General features: G+C 37.7%; 1 protein-coding gene and 1 pseudogene across 2 annotated transcripts; one reads left to right on the top strand and one right to left on the bottom strand.

Moving 5' to 3' along the window:
- Positions 6,200 to 15,285, top strand: LOC18776500 (annotated as a pseudogene). Its single transcript, XR_002271597.1, has 7 exons — positions 6,200 to 6,707; positions 6,888 to 6,948; positions 7,090 to 7,184; positions 7,278 to 7,311; positions 7,584 to 7,638; positions 7,732 to 7,774; positions 14,667 to 15,285. The product of XR_002271597.1 is annotated as a UPF0047 protein YjbQ (transcript).
- On the bottom strand, positions 15,293 to 16,207 carry LOC18777511 (probable calcium-binding protein CML31). The gene has a single exon (XM_007209594.2). The coding sequence runs from the start codon at positions 15,916 to 15,918 to the stop codon at positions 15,361 to 15,363; it is 558 nt and encodes a 185-aa protein (XP_007209656.1). The 5' UTR covers positions 15,919 to 16,207; the 3' UTR covers positions 15,293 to 15,360.

Genomic DNA, 16,997 nt, shown 5'->3' with positions numbered 1-16,997 from the left:
TATGTCCCCTGAAGTAAAGTCATTTTGGAAGCTAGAACAAAGAGATGTTATGAGAATAAGGATTTTCCGTGATGATGGACCTAGCAACACCGATTGGTTAAATGATCAAAACCATTAGGTTATATTGCTTGCCTTTTATTTAATTGTATTGATTGTTTTTTTATATTTATTGAAATAGTTGTATTTCTTGTCTTTTATTTAATTAGTTGTATTGCTTTTCTTTCAATGAATAAAGAAATCATTCAATAATATACCTTTTTATTCAACACATTGATACATCAAACTAAAGCATAATTAAAAACAAAACAAAAAACCAAAACATAATTCAAAACAAAACACAAATAAAGCATAATTCAAACAACGCATACATCAACACAAAGCATAATTAAAAACAAAGCATCTTCACTTGACTTCATTCACCGTCATTGTCTATCACCGCCCATAAGTGCTCCATCAAGTCAACTTGATGTTGTTCATAAACATAAGACGATTGCATCTCCGTATATCGATCAATCAGTTGAAACGACCGTCCCTAACCAATGGTTCATGCTCCAGTGGTTGTCAATTTGCTCTCATGGGCCTTTCATAAATTCTTGTCAAGGCCATGTTCATGGGATCGGGTTCGAACACGTCTGGAGTGTCATAATCATATTCATCCTCCACAATCATGTTATGGAGGATGATGCACGACATCATAATGCTTCGAAGCACCTCCTCATCAAACATACGAGCAGCACCCTAATGATTGCCCATCGAGCTTAGAGGATACCAAAACACATTTCCACATCTTTCCTGTAACCCTCTTGATAGGTAGCAAATAATTTTTCCTTCTCCGATTGAGGATGCTAAATTGTTTTGACAAATATGGTCCACCTCGGGTAGATGTCGTCTGCTAGGTAATACCCACCCCAGTAGATGGTATTGTTGATTTCATAGGTGATATGAGGGGCTTCACCTCTCAATACATCGTCGAATACGGGGGATTGACCCAGCACGTTCAGGTCGTTTTGAGATCCGGCAACTCCGAAAAAGGCATGCCAAACCCACGTATCGAATAAAGCAACAACTTCCAAAATGATACTTTTTTGCCCATTTCTATTTCCATAAATCTCCTTGCCAGGTAGTTGGGCAATTCTTCCATTGCCAATGCATATAGTCGATGCTTCCAATCATGCCTGGAAAACCTTGAGCTTCGGCTTTTTATAGAAGCCTTTAGAGGTCTCTAGGCGTAGGTTTGCGGATGTAATCCCTGGTGTAGAGAGTTTCGATTGCATCACAGAATCTGACCAAGCTCTCTAGAGTAGTGGACTTCCTCATCCTAGCAATTTCATTCACATGATTAGCAGATGCACCAAACGCCAGCATTCCTAAAACAGCTGTAAGTTTTTGCTTCGGAAAAAGCCCTAAAACCCCAGCAACATCACACTTCTGAATGAAGTATGCATCGTAATTGCAAACATCATGCATGACTTTATTGAAAAAATGTGGTTGCATTCTATATATTCCTTGAAAATCAACATTAGAGTACATAGAATTTGGGGTTGAAAATGCCTATGTTTGTCCACGTTCGGGCCATAGCCGACTTGTGAACACTATGGCGGCCTTGCCTTGATAGATCGAGCATACCCACTTGTTCATCATCTTCTTGCTCCTCCCTTTTTTCTTCAGCTCGTCTACGCATTCTTTCTTTAATTTCTCGCTCTTGCCTCTTCAGGCATCTCCTCATGTCTGACATTAAGAGTGGACTATGAAATCTAAAATCTAATAAATGAAAGGATAGAGAAGATATGGTGTGAGAGGTATGTCTGCTTTTATATAAAGATTTAGAAGATAGAAATGACACGTGGTGCGACTTTGGAGGGTGAAAATCTTATATGAAATCTGAGATTTGTATTTTATAATAAATATCGACACGTGGCATATGAGAATCTTATTTGAAATTTGAGATTTGTATTTTATAATAAATATCGACACGTGGCACTTGAGAATCTTATCCGAAAAATTCATTCGAATAATGAGATATGAATTTAATTAATAAATATTGGCACGTGGGAACCAAAAATCTTATTTGAAAATCTTCTCCAAATTAATTGTTTAGGTAAAAAAAAAAAAGAGTGAATACTATTTGCTCTTTGCCATGACAATGGGTGGAAACACAACAAGCCTTTTGAAAGGGTTGTCACTATTTACATGAATAGTAATAGCCCTTGCCTTACCCTTGCCCTTTGCCATGGAAAATGGGTGGAAGTGCTTTAAAGGCACCTCTAGCGCAAGCCCCAAACCCGAGCAAATGACAGCCTGCCACGCCTAGATTCGAAAATAAGGAAAATTCCCTGATCATGGTGTGAGTCATATCATAGTCATAAGAATAAAATCCTACAACCATGATATGATGAGAAAAAGAGCCACAAATAAATACAAATTTACTTAACAACACAAAATCGGAGTCACAATAGCTCGTAGTTAATTACACACTAAGACTTTTATCAACCCGTTGACTACTTACAAATGTTAATTACACAAATCAACAACAACAAAAGCCTAGTAGCTTAGTTGAAACCCGCTTCCTCAAACTTCGCCTTGAATCATGCATCAAACAACACAAGATACAGAAATTATGCAACCATACCAGATAGATAAATTTGTATATGCAGTGATGCCATGAACTCACTCCCTTCTAATCCCACTAATTCATATCTTAGGGCAACAAGCCTGCATGTCCCATACCATGCGTTTTACCATTGTGGCTCTGAATACCCCAAAATATGAACTAGTGGTCATCCGTCCCTTAACCCATTTTTATTTTGTTTAAGAATTTCTCAACTTTCACTTTTCATTAGAGGCCCCGCTCCCATCACCTTAATATATTCAAGCCATGCTCCCATCATTTGAATTTATTCCACATTTTTATTACTCAAATATACCTTAAACGACACATACACACATACACACACACCTCAAACACCATTGTCTTTATGATGCATATATAATGTAGTGCAAACCTCATTTATCTCTGCAGAATAACGATACAAATAATAACAATAATATATATCAGGCTTAATCACATGAATAATTATATTCATCCAACATGAAAAAATAATATCCATGGAGAAACATCAATAATAATATTCACATAACATCAAATAATATTCATCGAGTAAAGCAACAATAATATTCATATTTATAGTATTATATATAAGCACCAAGATTAAAAGTGACATAGCCCAATCATCGGGAAAATCAAGAAACCCTACCTCATGTCCAGCTAGCTAAAATACCAAATTTACTCTTCAGAGATTCTCGGAGTTGAGTCTACCCTTATGATCCAATTCCTAAACAAATTCAAATCCAAATTATTATTGAGCAGTCTTCACTTTATTTCATCTAAGTCCAACCTCAACCTTAAGAATTTCAAAGATTTTGCATGAAAATGACGAAAATGCCTCTAGGACCAATCTGGGGTCCAAAGTGGCCAAATCTCATCCAAAATAGTCTAAAACTCAATCCTATGCCCTGTCAACACCAAAACAAGGCCACTACACCCGTTATCCAAACCATACTTTGCACCACCTCGGATTGACTCAAAACATATACCATTGGACTCGGATCGAGAAATTGAGTTAATTGGACTAAAAATATGACGTCGGAGGCTGCCGGAACAGCCACCACGCGCCGGAGCCGCGAGTGGGCTTGTTTCCAATTACTATTCATCGTCTTTGCCAAAAATCCTGCAACTTCCTCTGTTTTTAAGTTTAAATGTCAGATTTTGTGAGCCATTTTGACCAACAAAAAGTCAACGAAAATGGGCAACCTTCAGTGGTTTTGAAGCTTATTCTCTCTAGTTTCTAACCCAACAAACAACACTAAAAATGGAGCTAAAACGAAGGAGAAAATCATCTCCAAATTTGGGCTCGCGACTGGTTTTTCTGCAGAAAACAGATTTTTTCGCAAACTTTGCACCTGTATTTGACCAATCAAAACTCAACCAAATTGGACGAAATCAATTGTGTTTTGTTCCTTTCCAAGTCCAGTTTAAATTCCAACAAATGGATTCCTTAAAAACTCAAAGTCTCGGGAGAAAAAGAGGGCCAAAGTGAGGCTCACGGACTGCAATTTTCCAGAAATATGCAAATTTCCAGATTTGGTTCTAAGTCGTTTTCAACCCTTCTAACATCCCCAGATTGTCCCCAGATTGTTCCTAAGGCTTCTAAAACACTTCTAAACTTCATACCTATCAATCAAACTCATCAAAAACTCAAAATGGAACCAAAATCATAAACACCCACACTTGAAAAATTGCTCTATGCACCCAACTCGAAAATAGAGATTCAACCTCTTCCAATTCAATTTTCCCGTCTCTCAAATGACTCAAAAATACTCTTTAAGGAACTAGAAACACACAAACACCAAGTTAAAAATCACAAATTCGAAATTGACTCACCTTAGAAATTTTTCTTCTCTTCTCTTCTTCTTTTTCTCCTTCTTAGTTTTCTTCTTTTCTCTCTCTCTCTCTCTCTCTCTCTCTCTCTCTCTCTCTCTCTCTCTCTCTCTCTCTCTCATTATCTTCTTCCTCCTACTACAACTCACCTCCCCTAGTTCTTAGCTTAAGTAATTAATATCCCTAGCCTAGACTAGATGACTCACCCCCCCAATAGATGAACAACTCATCCAAAAAATCAGATTTTTTTGAAGAGAAAGAGGGAAGGGGGGAAGACTGGAGAGAAGAACAAAAGCTTGGCTTACACGTTGGCTTCTTCTTTTGTTTTCGTTTTTTTTTTTGGCCTACAAGGATATTTTGGTAATTATCCACACATTAGGGCATTTTGGTCATGTTTGTCCAACTTCAGATTAAACACACTTAATTTAATAATCTCAATCCAAAATCACTTGATAAAATAACCATAATTATTCTCCACTATAATATTATTTTTCGCTAAAAATGAAAATCCACCTTAAATTTTTCGGGCTATTACATAGCCTCAAGCCTTGAGCCCACCTCTAGCGCTCAAGGTCCAACCTAGGCAAGGGGTGGGACCCACCAGCTCAGGCAAGAATCGACTGGCTGTTGCCAGAAGGCTACTGGCGTCAGCGGCTGATTTTTCAATTTTTTTTTATTTTTATTGTTGGTGCTTGTATTCCACACGCCAACAGTAAAAAAAATTAAAAATCAGCACTAACCCACAGCTGCCAGAAACCAATGGCTACAAGCCACGTGGCTTCTCCTGGAGCCTCCGATCCAAAAATCTTATTTAATCCAACAGCTCTCCAATTATTGGCTAAAAAAATTGTAAAAAATATCAAAAAATTATGAAATTTTTTTCTATAAATACATACCAATATTATTCACTTTTAACACCAAATCTTCGTACAAATTCATCTCCTTCAAATATTTTTCACTTTCCACACCAAATTTTCTACTACAAAATTTCATTTGTGCAAAATTACAAATGGCCTCTTCCATCGAAACCGGAGGGTCATGGACAAACATTCGAAGAAGTCAAAATCTTGACGACGAGGTTTAAAAAATAAAAAAAAACCCATTTTATTCAATTTAATGTCATTTAAAAAAAAAAATCTTGCATTTCCAATTTCATTTTGTTCATATATTATTCAAGGCAAAACAAAAAAGAGGAAAACCATTACACATGGCTCCTCAAGTGAACAATGTCCGCAATCTGTTCCAGTGGTGCGTTCCGTGTCGAAAACAATGGCACTATTACATCCTCCGAAGGAAAATACTCCCCCATGTCGTGATCCGGTGAAAATGCCTCCGCCAATGATCGAGTCGTCATTGTACTCAATTGTGTCAGACTATGTGGACCGGAAGATTTTCAATTGTAAGATGAGTGAGTAGGTATTTCAATTGTATGATGAGTGAGATGTGAATTTTATAATAAATATAGACACGTGACAATCGAAATTCTTATTCGAATATTTAATCTGAAATTTGAGATGAGAATTTTATAAAAAATAATGACATATGACAGCCGAAAATTTAATCCGAAAATCATATCAAAATTAATAATTTAAATATAAAAAAATAAAAAATAAATTAAAGTGAATAATAATTGCCTTTGCCTTTGTAGTGGAAATAAAAAATGAAGGCTGCCACTATTCTTGAATAGTGAAAAAGCTTGCATTTTCTTTGCCTTGCCCTTACCCTTTCGCGTAGAGGTGCTCTAACAGAAAGAATAAACAGGTGAGAGAGAGGAGAGGAGAATTTGTTTGAGAGGAACAAGAGGGCATCTGAAAAACAAAACAGGCGCGATTGGATGGAAGAAAGGCGGGATTGGAAAAGGCGTGCCAGGACATGTGCGCTAAGGGGAAGTTTTTCTATTGTAAGCTCTCTCTTTTTCTCTCCAACCATTGAGATCACTTTGATGGCTGAGATGGGGCCGTAAATAGGGGTTCGCAAAAAAGGAGTTCCCACCTGAGCCGCGTGCGGGGAAGGATTCTTCAACGACCTGTGCAGTTCCCAAAGTCCTACATTTGGGCTTTTAGACCAGACCATAGGAGTATAAATGCAAATGCAAATGCTGCAGAGCTCAGTGTCATTGGGACTGTCAGCGTCTCCGGTTCGCGTCGTCAAGTGTTCTTTGGTCGGGCTCCGAGGACCACCGTCAACGATCCCAATTCAATGGCAGCAGCTGGTCCCAAGTGGGCCCAGAAGACCATAACTCTGGGGTTGTCATCTCATCACCCCTCAGGTACTCATTCACTTTTGAACCCTAACCTTAACAGCTACAGAGTGTTTTCGATTATGACATAACCCGCTTATTATTATGAAGCCCTTCAATTGAAAGTGTTGTGTTTTACTTTTAAGCACAACTTCAATTCAATTATGATTTTGTGTTCAACAATTCAATATGTACTGGTTTCTATTTCAGATAGTGAAGGAAATTGGCCAGGAATTGTCAGATTTCAACTGCGGCCTTGCACATCTCTTTTGTAAGTTAGCGAAGCCCCAAGGCTAAACTAATATCTGCCCCCTTGTCATGTTCAAAGTTCAAAATTGCCTTTTAGCATTAACTATTTTTTATTTTACCCTTTGTTTTGAATTTTGTTTTTTGTTTTTTTAAAATATTCCAGTGCAGCACACTACTGCTTCTCTTACTATCAATGAGAATGTTGACTCTGATGTTCGTGATGATACAGAGACATTCCTCAATAGGATAGTTCCTGAGGTTAGTTTGTTTCCTGTAATGTCTCACGTAGCAGTTGCAGTATAGCTTATTCTAAGGACATAGATAATGCGATGTTTCGGTGTTTATTTTCAGGGGACATCTGCACCATGGAAGCATACCCTTGAAGGTTGGTATTGGATTCATTTGATCTCTTGGCCCGTGGAATACTTTTGGTTTTCTCTGTTTAACCCAAATTGTTACTTAACGCAGCATTAACTTGATTGGCTAGGTCTTCGGGTTGGATTTTATATAATTACATATGATTGATATTGTACCCAAAATTTCTGTTTGATCAAATAACCCTTTGTTTGGGTTGGGTACATAGTAATTGTGGTCTTATTTATCTGGTTCTTTGCATTCATTCCGAAATGTTGATACTGATTTATGTAAATTTTTCAGGCTCAGATGACATGCCGGGGCATATTAAATCATTAATGTTTGGCTGCACACTGACGTGAGGATACCTTATTGGATTGGTTGAAACTACTTTGTTGCTTTGAAAATATGTAGCCTCGTTGGCATTTACATGTTTCTTGTTCTCATGCAGGGTTCCAATTACAAATGGAAAGCTTAACATGGTACCTTGGCAGGTCTGTGAAACCAATAATTAACTTTCAGAAGTTTTCTACTTATTAAGAGCCTTATTTCTCAACCTTGTGTAAATATAGCTTCGCAAGATTTTCATGGATGCTTTGCTGAGTAAATTTCTTGGGCTTGGGCTAATTATTAGCTATGAGAATAGAACTTACAAGTAAATTATGGGCATAAGATTACACTTGCATGCTTTACTTTCTTCCTTACTAGAATTGGAGTTTCCATAAATTGGTTTTGATCCTTAATTGAACTATTTTCTATGTAGACAGGGTATGTAAATTAAAAAGACTAGAAATAGTTGACCCCCCCAAAAAAAAGGACTAGCAATGTCTTATGTAAAATGTTTTGAAGACAGGAAATCAATGGTGAAACATTTTCAGACCTACCTCTAAGAAGCTGCACTAGGCTGCAATTTCTTGTACTCGAGTATGTAAACTGGGTAAGAATTCATGAGATCACTGAGTGAGAGATAAAGATAAAAATAAGCCTTGTGCTTAAGATTTTACCAAGGCCTTTTAACTTCCAAGGGGCAGCTGAGGCAATTAACAAACTAATAACTATGGTACAATGAAATTAGCACTATGGTTTTCAATTATTGGTTATCGTTTTTGTTTTTGTTTTTTTGGAAAGCTTCAAATACGCAGTACATGTGTATATTCTTGTATGTTGTAGGATGGACAACTAGTTTCCATTGCTTAATTGTTTGGCTCTCTAGTAAAGCAAAATTTCAAATTGTGGCTGTGTTATTGATATTGTTATAAAAATAACCTGGAATATGTACGAATATTGAGCTGCACGAAAAGTAGATGAGACACAGCATTTAACGAGGTTCGGCTATGCCTACGTCCTCGGAGAGCAACAGCAGTAACTTTTTCACTATATGAAATAATAGGGCTACAACTTTAGAGTTTACAATATGTGAGGCTCACTGAATTTTCTCTCTCTTTCTTCTTCTCTCTTTTCTTTCTTCTCCGTTGGTCACACTCCCCTTTACAATTGGTATGCCTATTTATAGGCTAATGTTTAGGCAAAATACAGGGAAGGGAAGGTTCCTAGAAGATGCGAGGAAACTTCCTGAATTGATAAATACAGGGAAGGAAAGTTCCTGGAAGATGCAAGGAAACTTCCTGAATTGATAAATACAGGGAAGGGAAAGTTCCTGGAAGATGCAAGGAAACTTCCTCTGTGGGCTCCACCTTCAAACTTTTACAACACTCCCCCTTGGAGACCACAAATGATATGGAATATGCCTCGTTAAAAACCTTGCCAGTAAAAACCCAGTGGGACAAAAACTGGTCGAAGGGAAAAAGAGTACATAATCACGTGTAACATAAAATTCTGTGTATATTGACGCGCGTGCGACACTGCCTCGTTAAAACCTTGCCAGGAAAAACCCAGTGGGATAAAAACCTGGACGAAGGAAAAAGAGTACAGTGTGTAAGGGTCTGTATTGACAGCACGCTCCCCCTGATGCTTGGCAAAATATCTTTAAGCCATACTGTTGATCATCTGTCTGAATATCATAGTTGACACTGCTGCTGTGAGTCAATAGTGTATGAAGGTCTTTATTAATACCATGCTCCCCCTGATGAATATCTCCCCCTGAAAAACTTCATGACTAGCTTTTTCCAGTAAGCGACCATAGAGATTTCCTGAGTCCGCATATCTTAGAACACTTGGGCTATTTATAAGTTCACTAAAAAAATATGCCCGTATATGGTGTTATGCTTAGATAACATCAAATATACCTCACATCATCCCAAAATGATGGTGATGGAGTTGAGCCCTATCTGGAAAATATGATGTCCGGTCCAATATACTTCCGAAAAATCATTAAAGTGTCCAACGGATAATCCTCATAAAAATACTTTAATACTTTCTTAGTATAAGCAAGAATCTCGTTGGCATAATGCTCGATCGAGACAAATATTTCATGAATTCTGCAGAAGCTTTAATGTGTTGCAATCACATTATAATCAATGTACTCACTGAGGTAATTTATGCATATTAATATTGAGTACAAATTTTGTGCTTCAAGCACATGTCCTTTAGGGACTTGCTTTATGCAATGTCAATCCTCTCAACGGATTTTGTTTAAAAGGGATTAAACTTTATGACACATTATATAGCTTTAACCCAGCTATTTATACATCTTTAGGAAATCGCTTCTGGCGATATGCTCTGTGCATTAATAACCCTTAAAGATAATATGTTGGTCTCCGTAATTGTGTAATAAGGGGGGGCACAATTGAATCTGTAAATATGGAGAAAACCCAACATTTCTTGTTTCTGCCAGAAACAGTGTATCATACAAAGTAGGTATATTTCCTTTTATTCCGAGCACCCAAGTATAACATTCAGTATTAACAAATTTTGGGGTTCGTACTGTGGGTTGTTCCTTCACGTTCATTCTTATCTATAATGGAATTACCTCATTTCATTTTGGCCAATGATATTGTCGACATTTAATAATTGAACGTGGTTCCAATCAACACAGCCCATTGATGATTTGAGTAGCTACTCCAAAATTAAAATTTTGTTATTCATCAATTTATGATCAAAAATTGTCATTCATCAATTCATGATCACACCATTCTCATGTGCATGCGCATGCATCAATTATAAGCATTTCTTTGCTTTTGGGTACCCAAGCCACTTCAGGGGGCTTTTATTATGTGAGAATGTGGATTATAACCTCCATCGGAGCGTTATTTAGTAGTAGGGCGTGGATAATCTCCATTTAGGGAGTTAGAACATTGAGAACCCATATATCTGTCATGCTGCAGGCATGCCACAGATTAATACATACATGTCAATTAATTTATGGGACTTTAACCCATATAATTTGCTACGCATTAAGCGTGCATAATATCAATATTGACATGTCAAAGGATTGTCCTTTCGGGACTTCAATCCACATCATTTGCTACGCAACAGGCGTGCATCATATTGATCACTGCTATACCCATATTTTGTTCTTATGGGACTTTAATCTGTGCAGTGTATTATCAATGTATCTAACTTGCAATCTGTGAAATTTGCGTTAATAATTCATGGATACATACAAGCCATTCTTTTGGAACGGACTTATCTCCCCATTTGGTTACCTTTGAAGATAAAATATCAAATAGGTATATAAGCATAAAATAACACAAGTATTGCTTACATCCTTAGGTGGGAGAAACTTTTCTCAAGTATCATTCAAGCTCGTATCGGCCCAGTAAATATAAAGTATCGCTTGATGATCTTGTTATATCCTGCAAGAGCAAAAATCATAATTCTTTTCTCTGTCAAAAACAAATAACTCTCAGAGTTAGGATCACTGCATGGATTCATTCTTCAGATGTTCATTCTAAAGAAATAAAATCTCTTATGAACAGAGAGTTATAAAAAGAAAGAAAAGATACAAAAATTGTGATATTGATTGCAAGGTAAGGTAAGCAATCAAGGAAGGAAGCTGGTGGGAGCAGACAACAAGCTCAGCAATCAAGGAAGGAAGCTGGTGGGAGCAAACAACAAGCTCTCATTTCTTCTAGTCTAGAAGAACTTCCGGAGATTAGAACATAAGGTTGCCTTCACAGTTCCCTGATGTAGCGGAAACATGATCAGGGATAGTCTTGCTTCCTGAATGGATGATCAGAGATAGTCTTGCTTCTCGGGCATATTGAGTGCTTACTGATAAGAAAAACAAGTAGATATCGCATCACTAGGTATGGAGTAAACTGGATGTCTTCTGCAAAGAAAATTTCGTTAGTAACACATTTATACACAGATACAATGAATAGGTAGAACCGGTGAATTTCAAATTAACCATAGGAAAATTGCGAGATTCTCGGGATGTTTTTGAAAAAGTAGCTCCGTGAAATCCGTAAAGCAAGATCGGCTTTGAAAATAATACTTGAAAACGCCGAAAGTGCCGACAGGCATTATTAGAGGCCACGTGAAGTTTTGGACTCTGGGAAAGAAAAAGATAATATGGGGATTCGAGAAGATATTGGGGTCCTGAAAAACAGTAGCCATATTTTCGTCTATAGATATTGCCTTTGCAAAACTTGATTGGAGCAATTGCGTTTCAACTTAACTTCCTTCATTTTCTGAAACTTTAGTTTTCCTAAGGCTTTCTTCGAAACCTTCTTAAAAATGGCTTTCTCTTCTTCCTGCCCAAATTATTTCAATTTAAATGATGCTCCCACAACTACCAGTGACGCCCAAGTTTGGCGTCCATCCTTTGTATCCAAAAATCGTCATCTCACAGTTAATGATTCTGTGATGATGAATGATGCTACTGCTGTCATAGTAGCTAGGAATTTCATTACTCCAATGGATGAAATGCTGTTGACAGGGAGGTCTGAGGAAGAGGCTATTAATGACTCAATGGCTTTTAGCATTCAGAGTGCTGCTTCTGTTTCTAACATGGCTGATCGTTTGCGTGCTAGAGCAAACGAGGTTGAGAAGCTGACAACTGAAAATTCGTCTCTTCAAAGAATGTTTCATGAGTCTCAACAGGAGGTTGAGAAACTTAAAGGAGAGAATAATTCCTTGTTGAAACTGGTGAGTTCGTACTCTGTTGATACACTGAGAAGGCTAGACATGCTGCAGGTCTCCAATGAAAGAATTTTGGGAGACCACGAGAAGCTCATGGCCAAGCTTAAGAGGCGCTGTCCTCTTCCTTCAGAGGCTTCCAGAACATAATGTAATTTTATAGATTTTACAGGGCCTGCACCTTTATTGCAGGTGGAAAAAATCTATCTGTTGTATGTTCCTGTAATAATAATTGCGCACATTCTTAAACTTGCACCTATGGTTTTTACGTCTTTTCAAAATGACGGTTTGGAACCTTGTGCCTTATAGGTTCAAATAACCACATTGTCTCTCCCAAATTGCATGGTAGCCTGGAACTTTTGGCATGGGCACAAACTCAAAATTTATTTGCCCTTTTCAAATGGACATGAAATGTGAATTGAGTAAAAGCCATGATAATATCGCAATATAGTAGTGAAGAGCATTAACTACTATATACCCACAACTTCAAGTTTAGGATCTCTCATATATTTGGATCCATGGGCTTCCGGCCTAAATATAACAAAATATGTGGGGAGCCTCAATTCATTATTTGAGGTTTATATTGATATTATCCATTTCGCGGTGTATTCTTAACAACCGGAATTCACAAAATATATTTCTTCCTTGAGGTGTCGATTATAACAAAATCGAACTTTAAATTCATCATCTTCTTATGCCAAAGAAATATGTGACATACCACAATTTGCAATAATACCTCAAGGGTTGTCCATTTAATTGTTGGAACTTCAGGTTCTCAACACTGTTAAATTTTGAACTTCAGGCCAAAGTCACATATTCTCATGGTATGGACATTTTTACAATTTTCTGTACATATTTCGGGACTTTAAGCCCTTACATAATTGTCCATATTTTGAGAAATTTCTGGCATCTCATTTAATTGCCCATCCATGAGTTTAAGGAACTGCAGGTTCCCTTTTGTATATAGGGACGGTTTACCCGAAATGGTTAATATTTATGCATACGTCACTATTCATGCGAATAGTACTATTCATCAAGTCATGAATACGTATCTATTCATCTGCCAGTACAGTTATCATCAATGTGTACGACACCATGAACCAATACGGTACTGTTACATCATTAAGGAACTCTAGGTCCTTATTTACATGTCAGGGATCAAGGACCCTTAAGTCCGATCACATGTTTACAAATACAGTACCGGAGAGACTGCCAGCTCTCATATTAATATCATCATCAAGGATCTTCAAGTCCTGATGTAATTGTATGATGAGGATCAAGGAACTTCTGGTCCTGATCTGCATACTGGAAAAACTCATCATACAGCACAATTAATCCATAAAATAAATTGCTGATAAATAAATTACGGGTATGGACGATAAACCCGCACCACACTTTAAATAAATGTAAATGTGCGGTAAATTAAATTCATAAAGTTAAGGTGCTTGTATAGGCATTAATTCTGCTCCATACATTTAAATAAAAGTAAAGGCGTGGACGATAAACCCGCACCACCCTTTTAAATACATACTGTTGTATGGGTAATAAACCTACACCATACAGTAAATAAAATAAATATGCGGTAAAATAAATTTGCGATAAAGTAAAGGTGCATGTATGGGTAATAAACCTACACCATACAGTAAATAAATGTGGGGTTAAAACCACCACCGAATAAAATAAGAAAAAGTTAGTATTAGTAACGGTCTCCCACTGATAATATGTTTAGTATTACCAAGGGTTCATTTTTGTTAGTGGTTAGTAGTATAGATAATAGTGCAGCAAAAAAATTATACCTGAGAGCTTCTCGTGCTGATAACGTGTTATAAAAATAACCTGGAATATGTACGAATATTGAGCTGCACGAAAAGTAGATGAGACACAGTATTTAACGAGGTTCGGCTATGCCTACGTCCTCGGAGAGCAACAGCAGTAACTTTTTCACTATATGAAATAATAGGGCTACAACTTTAGAGTTTACAATATGTGAGGCTCACTGAATTTTCTCTCTCTTTCTTCTTCTCTCTTTTCTTTCTTCTTTTTCTCTTCTTTTCTTTCTTCTTTTCTCTTCTTCTTCTCTCTTCTTTTTCTCTTCTCCCCTTTCTTTCTTTTCTCCGTTGGTCACACTCCCCTTTACAATTGGTATGCCTATTTATAGGCTAATGTTTAGGCAAAATACAGGGAAGGGAAGGTTCCTGGAAGATGCAAGGAAACTTCATGAATTGATAAATACAGGGAAGTGAAAGTTCCTGGAAGATGCAAGGAAACTTCCTCTGTGGGCTCCACCTTCAAACTTTTACAACAGATATGTCATTTTGCATAATTTTTCCTTGTAATATCCTTCAGGGAATATGGTTGTGTGAGCATTGTGACTATCCTACTGGGCAGAAAGTTGTGGTCACCCTTAATGGAATATGAGAAGCTTAGATGGAAGTTTCCTGTTTCTTTCATCCAGTGTGCAAATGAAGTTGTACTCAAAGTATCTTCTATGTTAATGGGTGGGTTGGATGTTAGCGTGCTAGCTATTTTCTATGTTAATGGCAGCTTCCCTACCAGAATTTGGTAATATCTTGTTACTTGTAATGGATTTAAGTTTTGTTATGCAAACTTGTAGAAAATGTAATGGAATTAACTTGTTACTTATTAGCTATTGCGACAATAGCAGCTGCTTGCCAATTACCATGTAAGAAATTTTGGAACTTCCTGGGAGTTTCTACGTCGAAACCTTGCAGGTGTATATAACATCAACGGGTCAAATTGCAGGTATTAAAGTTACATGATTCTGCAGTGGGAGCCAGCCTGATTGGTTTTTTTTTTTTTTTTTTTTTTTTTTTTTTTTGTTACAAGCGATAGTCTAAATTAGAGGAGAGGAGGTTTCTCACACACACACAATCAAGATGCCATGGAGGTTAGATCTCACGCACAACCAAGATGTCTGCTCGAAAAGGGAAAAGAAAAAAAAAAAGGAAATATCTGAGTTACAAAGTTATTATATAAATGATGTATATACACACAAAGGAATGAATGGAATTAAATTAATTTAACGCATCATGATTGTGAACTCATTAAAGCTGAGAGCCCCATCTCCATTAAGGTCGAACGCTCGAATCATGGCCTTGCAGTCATCGATGGAGCGAGAGTCGCCGAGGCGGCTGAGCATCCTCTTCAAGCTGGCTGGGGTTATGCAGCCGGAGCCTTCCATTTCATACATCCCAAAGGCATCTCTGAGCTGCTGATTGTTGTTGTCCTCGTTTGTGGCTTCCATCAACTTCTGGAATTCTTCAAACCCCAGCAGCCCATCTCCATCCAAATCCGAAGCCTCCACGGCGGCCTCCGCTTCCTCCTCAGACAGCTCTCCCCCAACACTCCTCACACAAGTCTGCAGCTCTGCTGGGGAAATCTTACCATCTCCGTTCTCGTCGAAGAAATCAAACACCTTCCACATCTGGAGGTCGCTGTTGCTGCTGATGCTGCTGCATGTTGTTGGGTTCTCAATTGGGCCCTCTACATCATGATGACCTGCCTTTGTCTTTCTTGGAGACAGTTTACGGCACAATCTTCCCAGGGCGGACGATGATGACTTGGGGGTGATCTCCATTGAAATTGCTAATTTGGTACTTTAATTGCTGCTATGTAAATGCGGACTCTGGTCTCTTCTAAGTGCTCTTCCTGTCTTTGTGGCTTCCTGACTTGTTGTATATGATGCTATTTATAGACGATGAGACTATGGGGATAAAGCAACGATGAAAAGAAGAGGATAAACTTAAACTATTATAAAACAATGGATCCTTGTTGGAGTGTAACAATAACAAACGTGGAAGCCTCTTATTTATACAAGTTGAGGATATTTGAGGGGGGGAGGGGGGAGAGAGAGAGCGAGAGAGAGAGAGAGAGAGAGAGGTTCGCTATATTCTTCGATTGGGATATGGAATGACCAATTCCGTATTACATAGGAAGACAGGCGAACGCGGTTCAGCGGCCAAATCCAGTTTTTTATAATTAATTTAAAAATACTTTATATATAAAATAAAGACAAGGTTTGCCGTACCCGCCAGTTGTTTTGGTTTGCTTTTGTGGGTTTTGAGGTTTCAGCGCGTCGGGGAAGCTTCCTGCTTGCAGCCTGCAGCGGGTTTCTCTGCCTGGCATTTCTGCATTTCTTTAGTTTTTTTGACAATTTAATAGTCTCAATTAAGGTTTCTTTATTTGGTTAACCTGACTGCTTTTTGGATCCTATTGAATTTCTAGACGTGGGAGAAGTGTCGTACACTTGATACCAAGGGGACAAATAGACTAATAGAGTATGTCGGCTACCGTCACAACTTGTGTAAACAAAAATAGTCTCACCAAAATGAGAGGTGATTTTCCCACTTTATTAACTACAATAAAGATAAACAGTACTAACATATTTGGAAACCTTAATATATAGTAAGAGTAGAATTGGAAAGAGAAAGAACAAATAAGAACAATATTGATTAAAAAGCAAAAGGGAGTGTAGTGGAGAAAAGTGGAGTGGTAAAATCAGCTCCCCTCCAAAATAATTTATGATAAGTTTTAGATATACAAGTTTACAACTACGCAAATTCTCTCATTTGGGGTGGCTTCTTAAAAAAACCCTAGCTGTACTTTGGTCCCCTTTCTCCTGCCAGCAACCAACCGCAAAGAAGCCAAGGGGGGAGG

This window comes from Prunus persica, chromosome G5 (genome assembly GCF_000346465.2).
Source record: "Prunus persica cultivar Lovell chromosome G5, Prunus_persica_NCBIv2, whole genome shotgun sequence".
Classification (NCBI taxonomy): domain Eukaryota; kingdom Viridiplantae; phylum Streptophyta; class Magnoliopsida; order Rosales; family Rosaceae; genus Prunus; species Prunus persica.
Note: the sequence above shows the minus strand (reverse complement) of the source record. Positions and strands in the feature narration are given on the sequence as shown.

Bases quoted from the DNA above. Each gene is read 5' to 3' on its own strand.
- LOC18777511 (XM_007209594.2), bottom strand. From the start codon at position 15,918: ATGGAGATCACCCCCAAGTCATCATCGTCCGCCCTGGGAAGATTGTGC.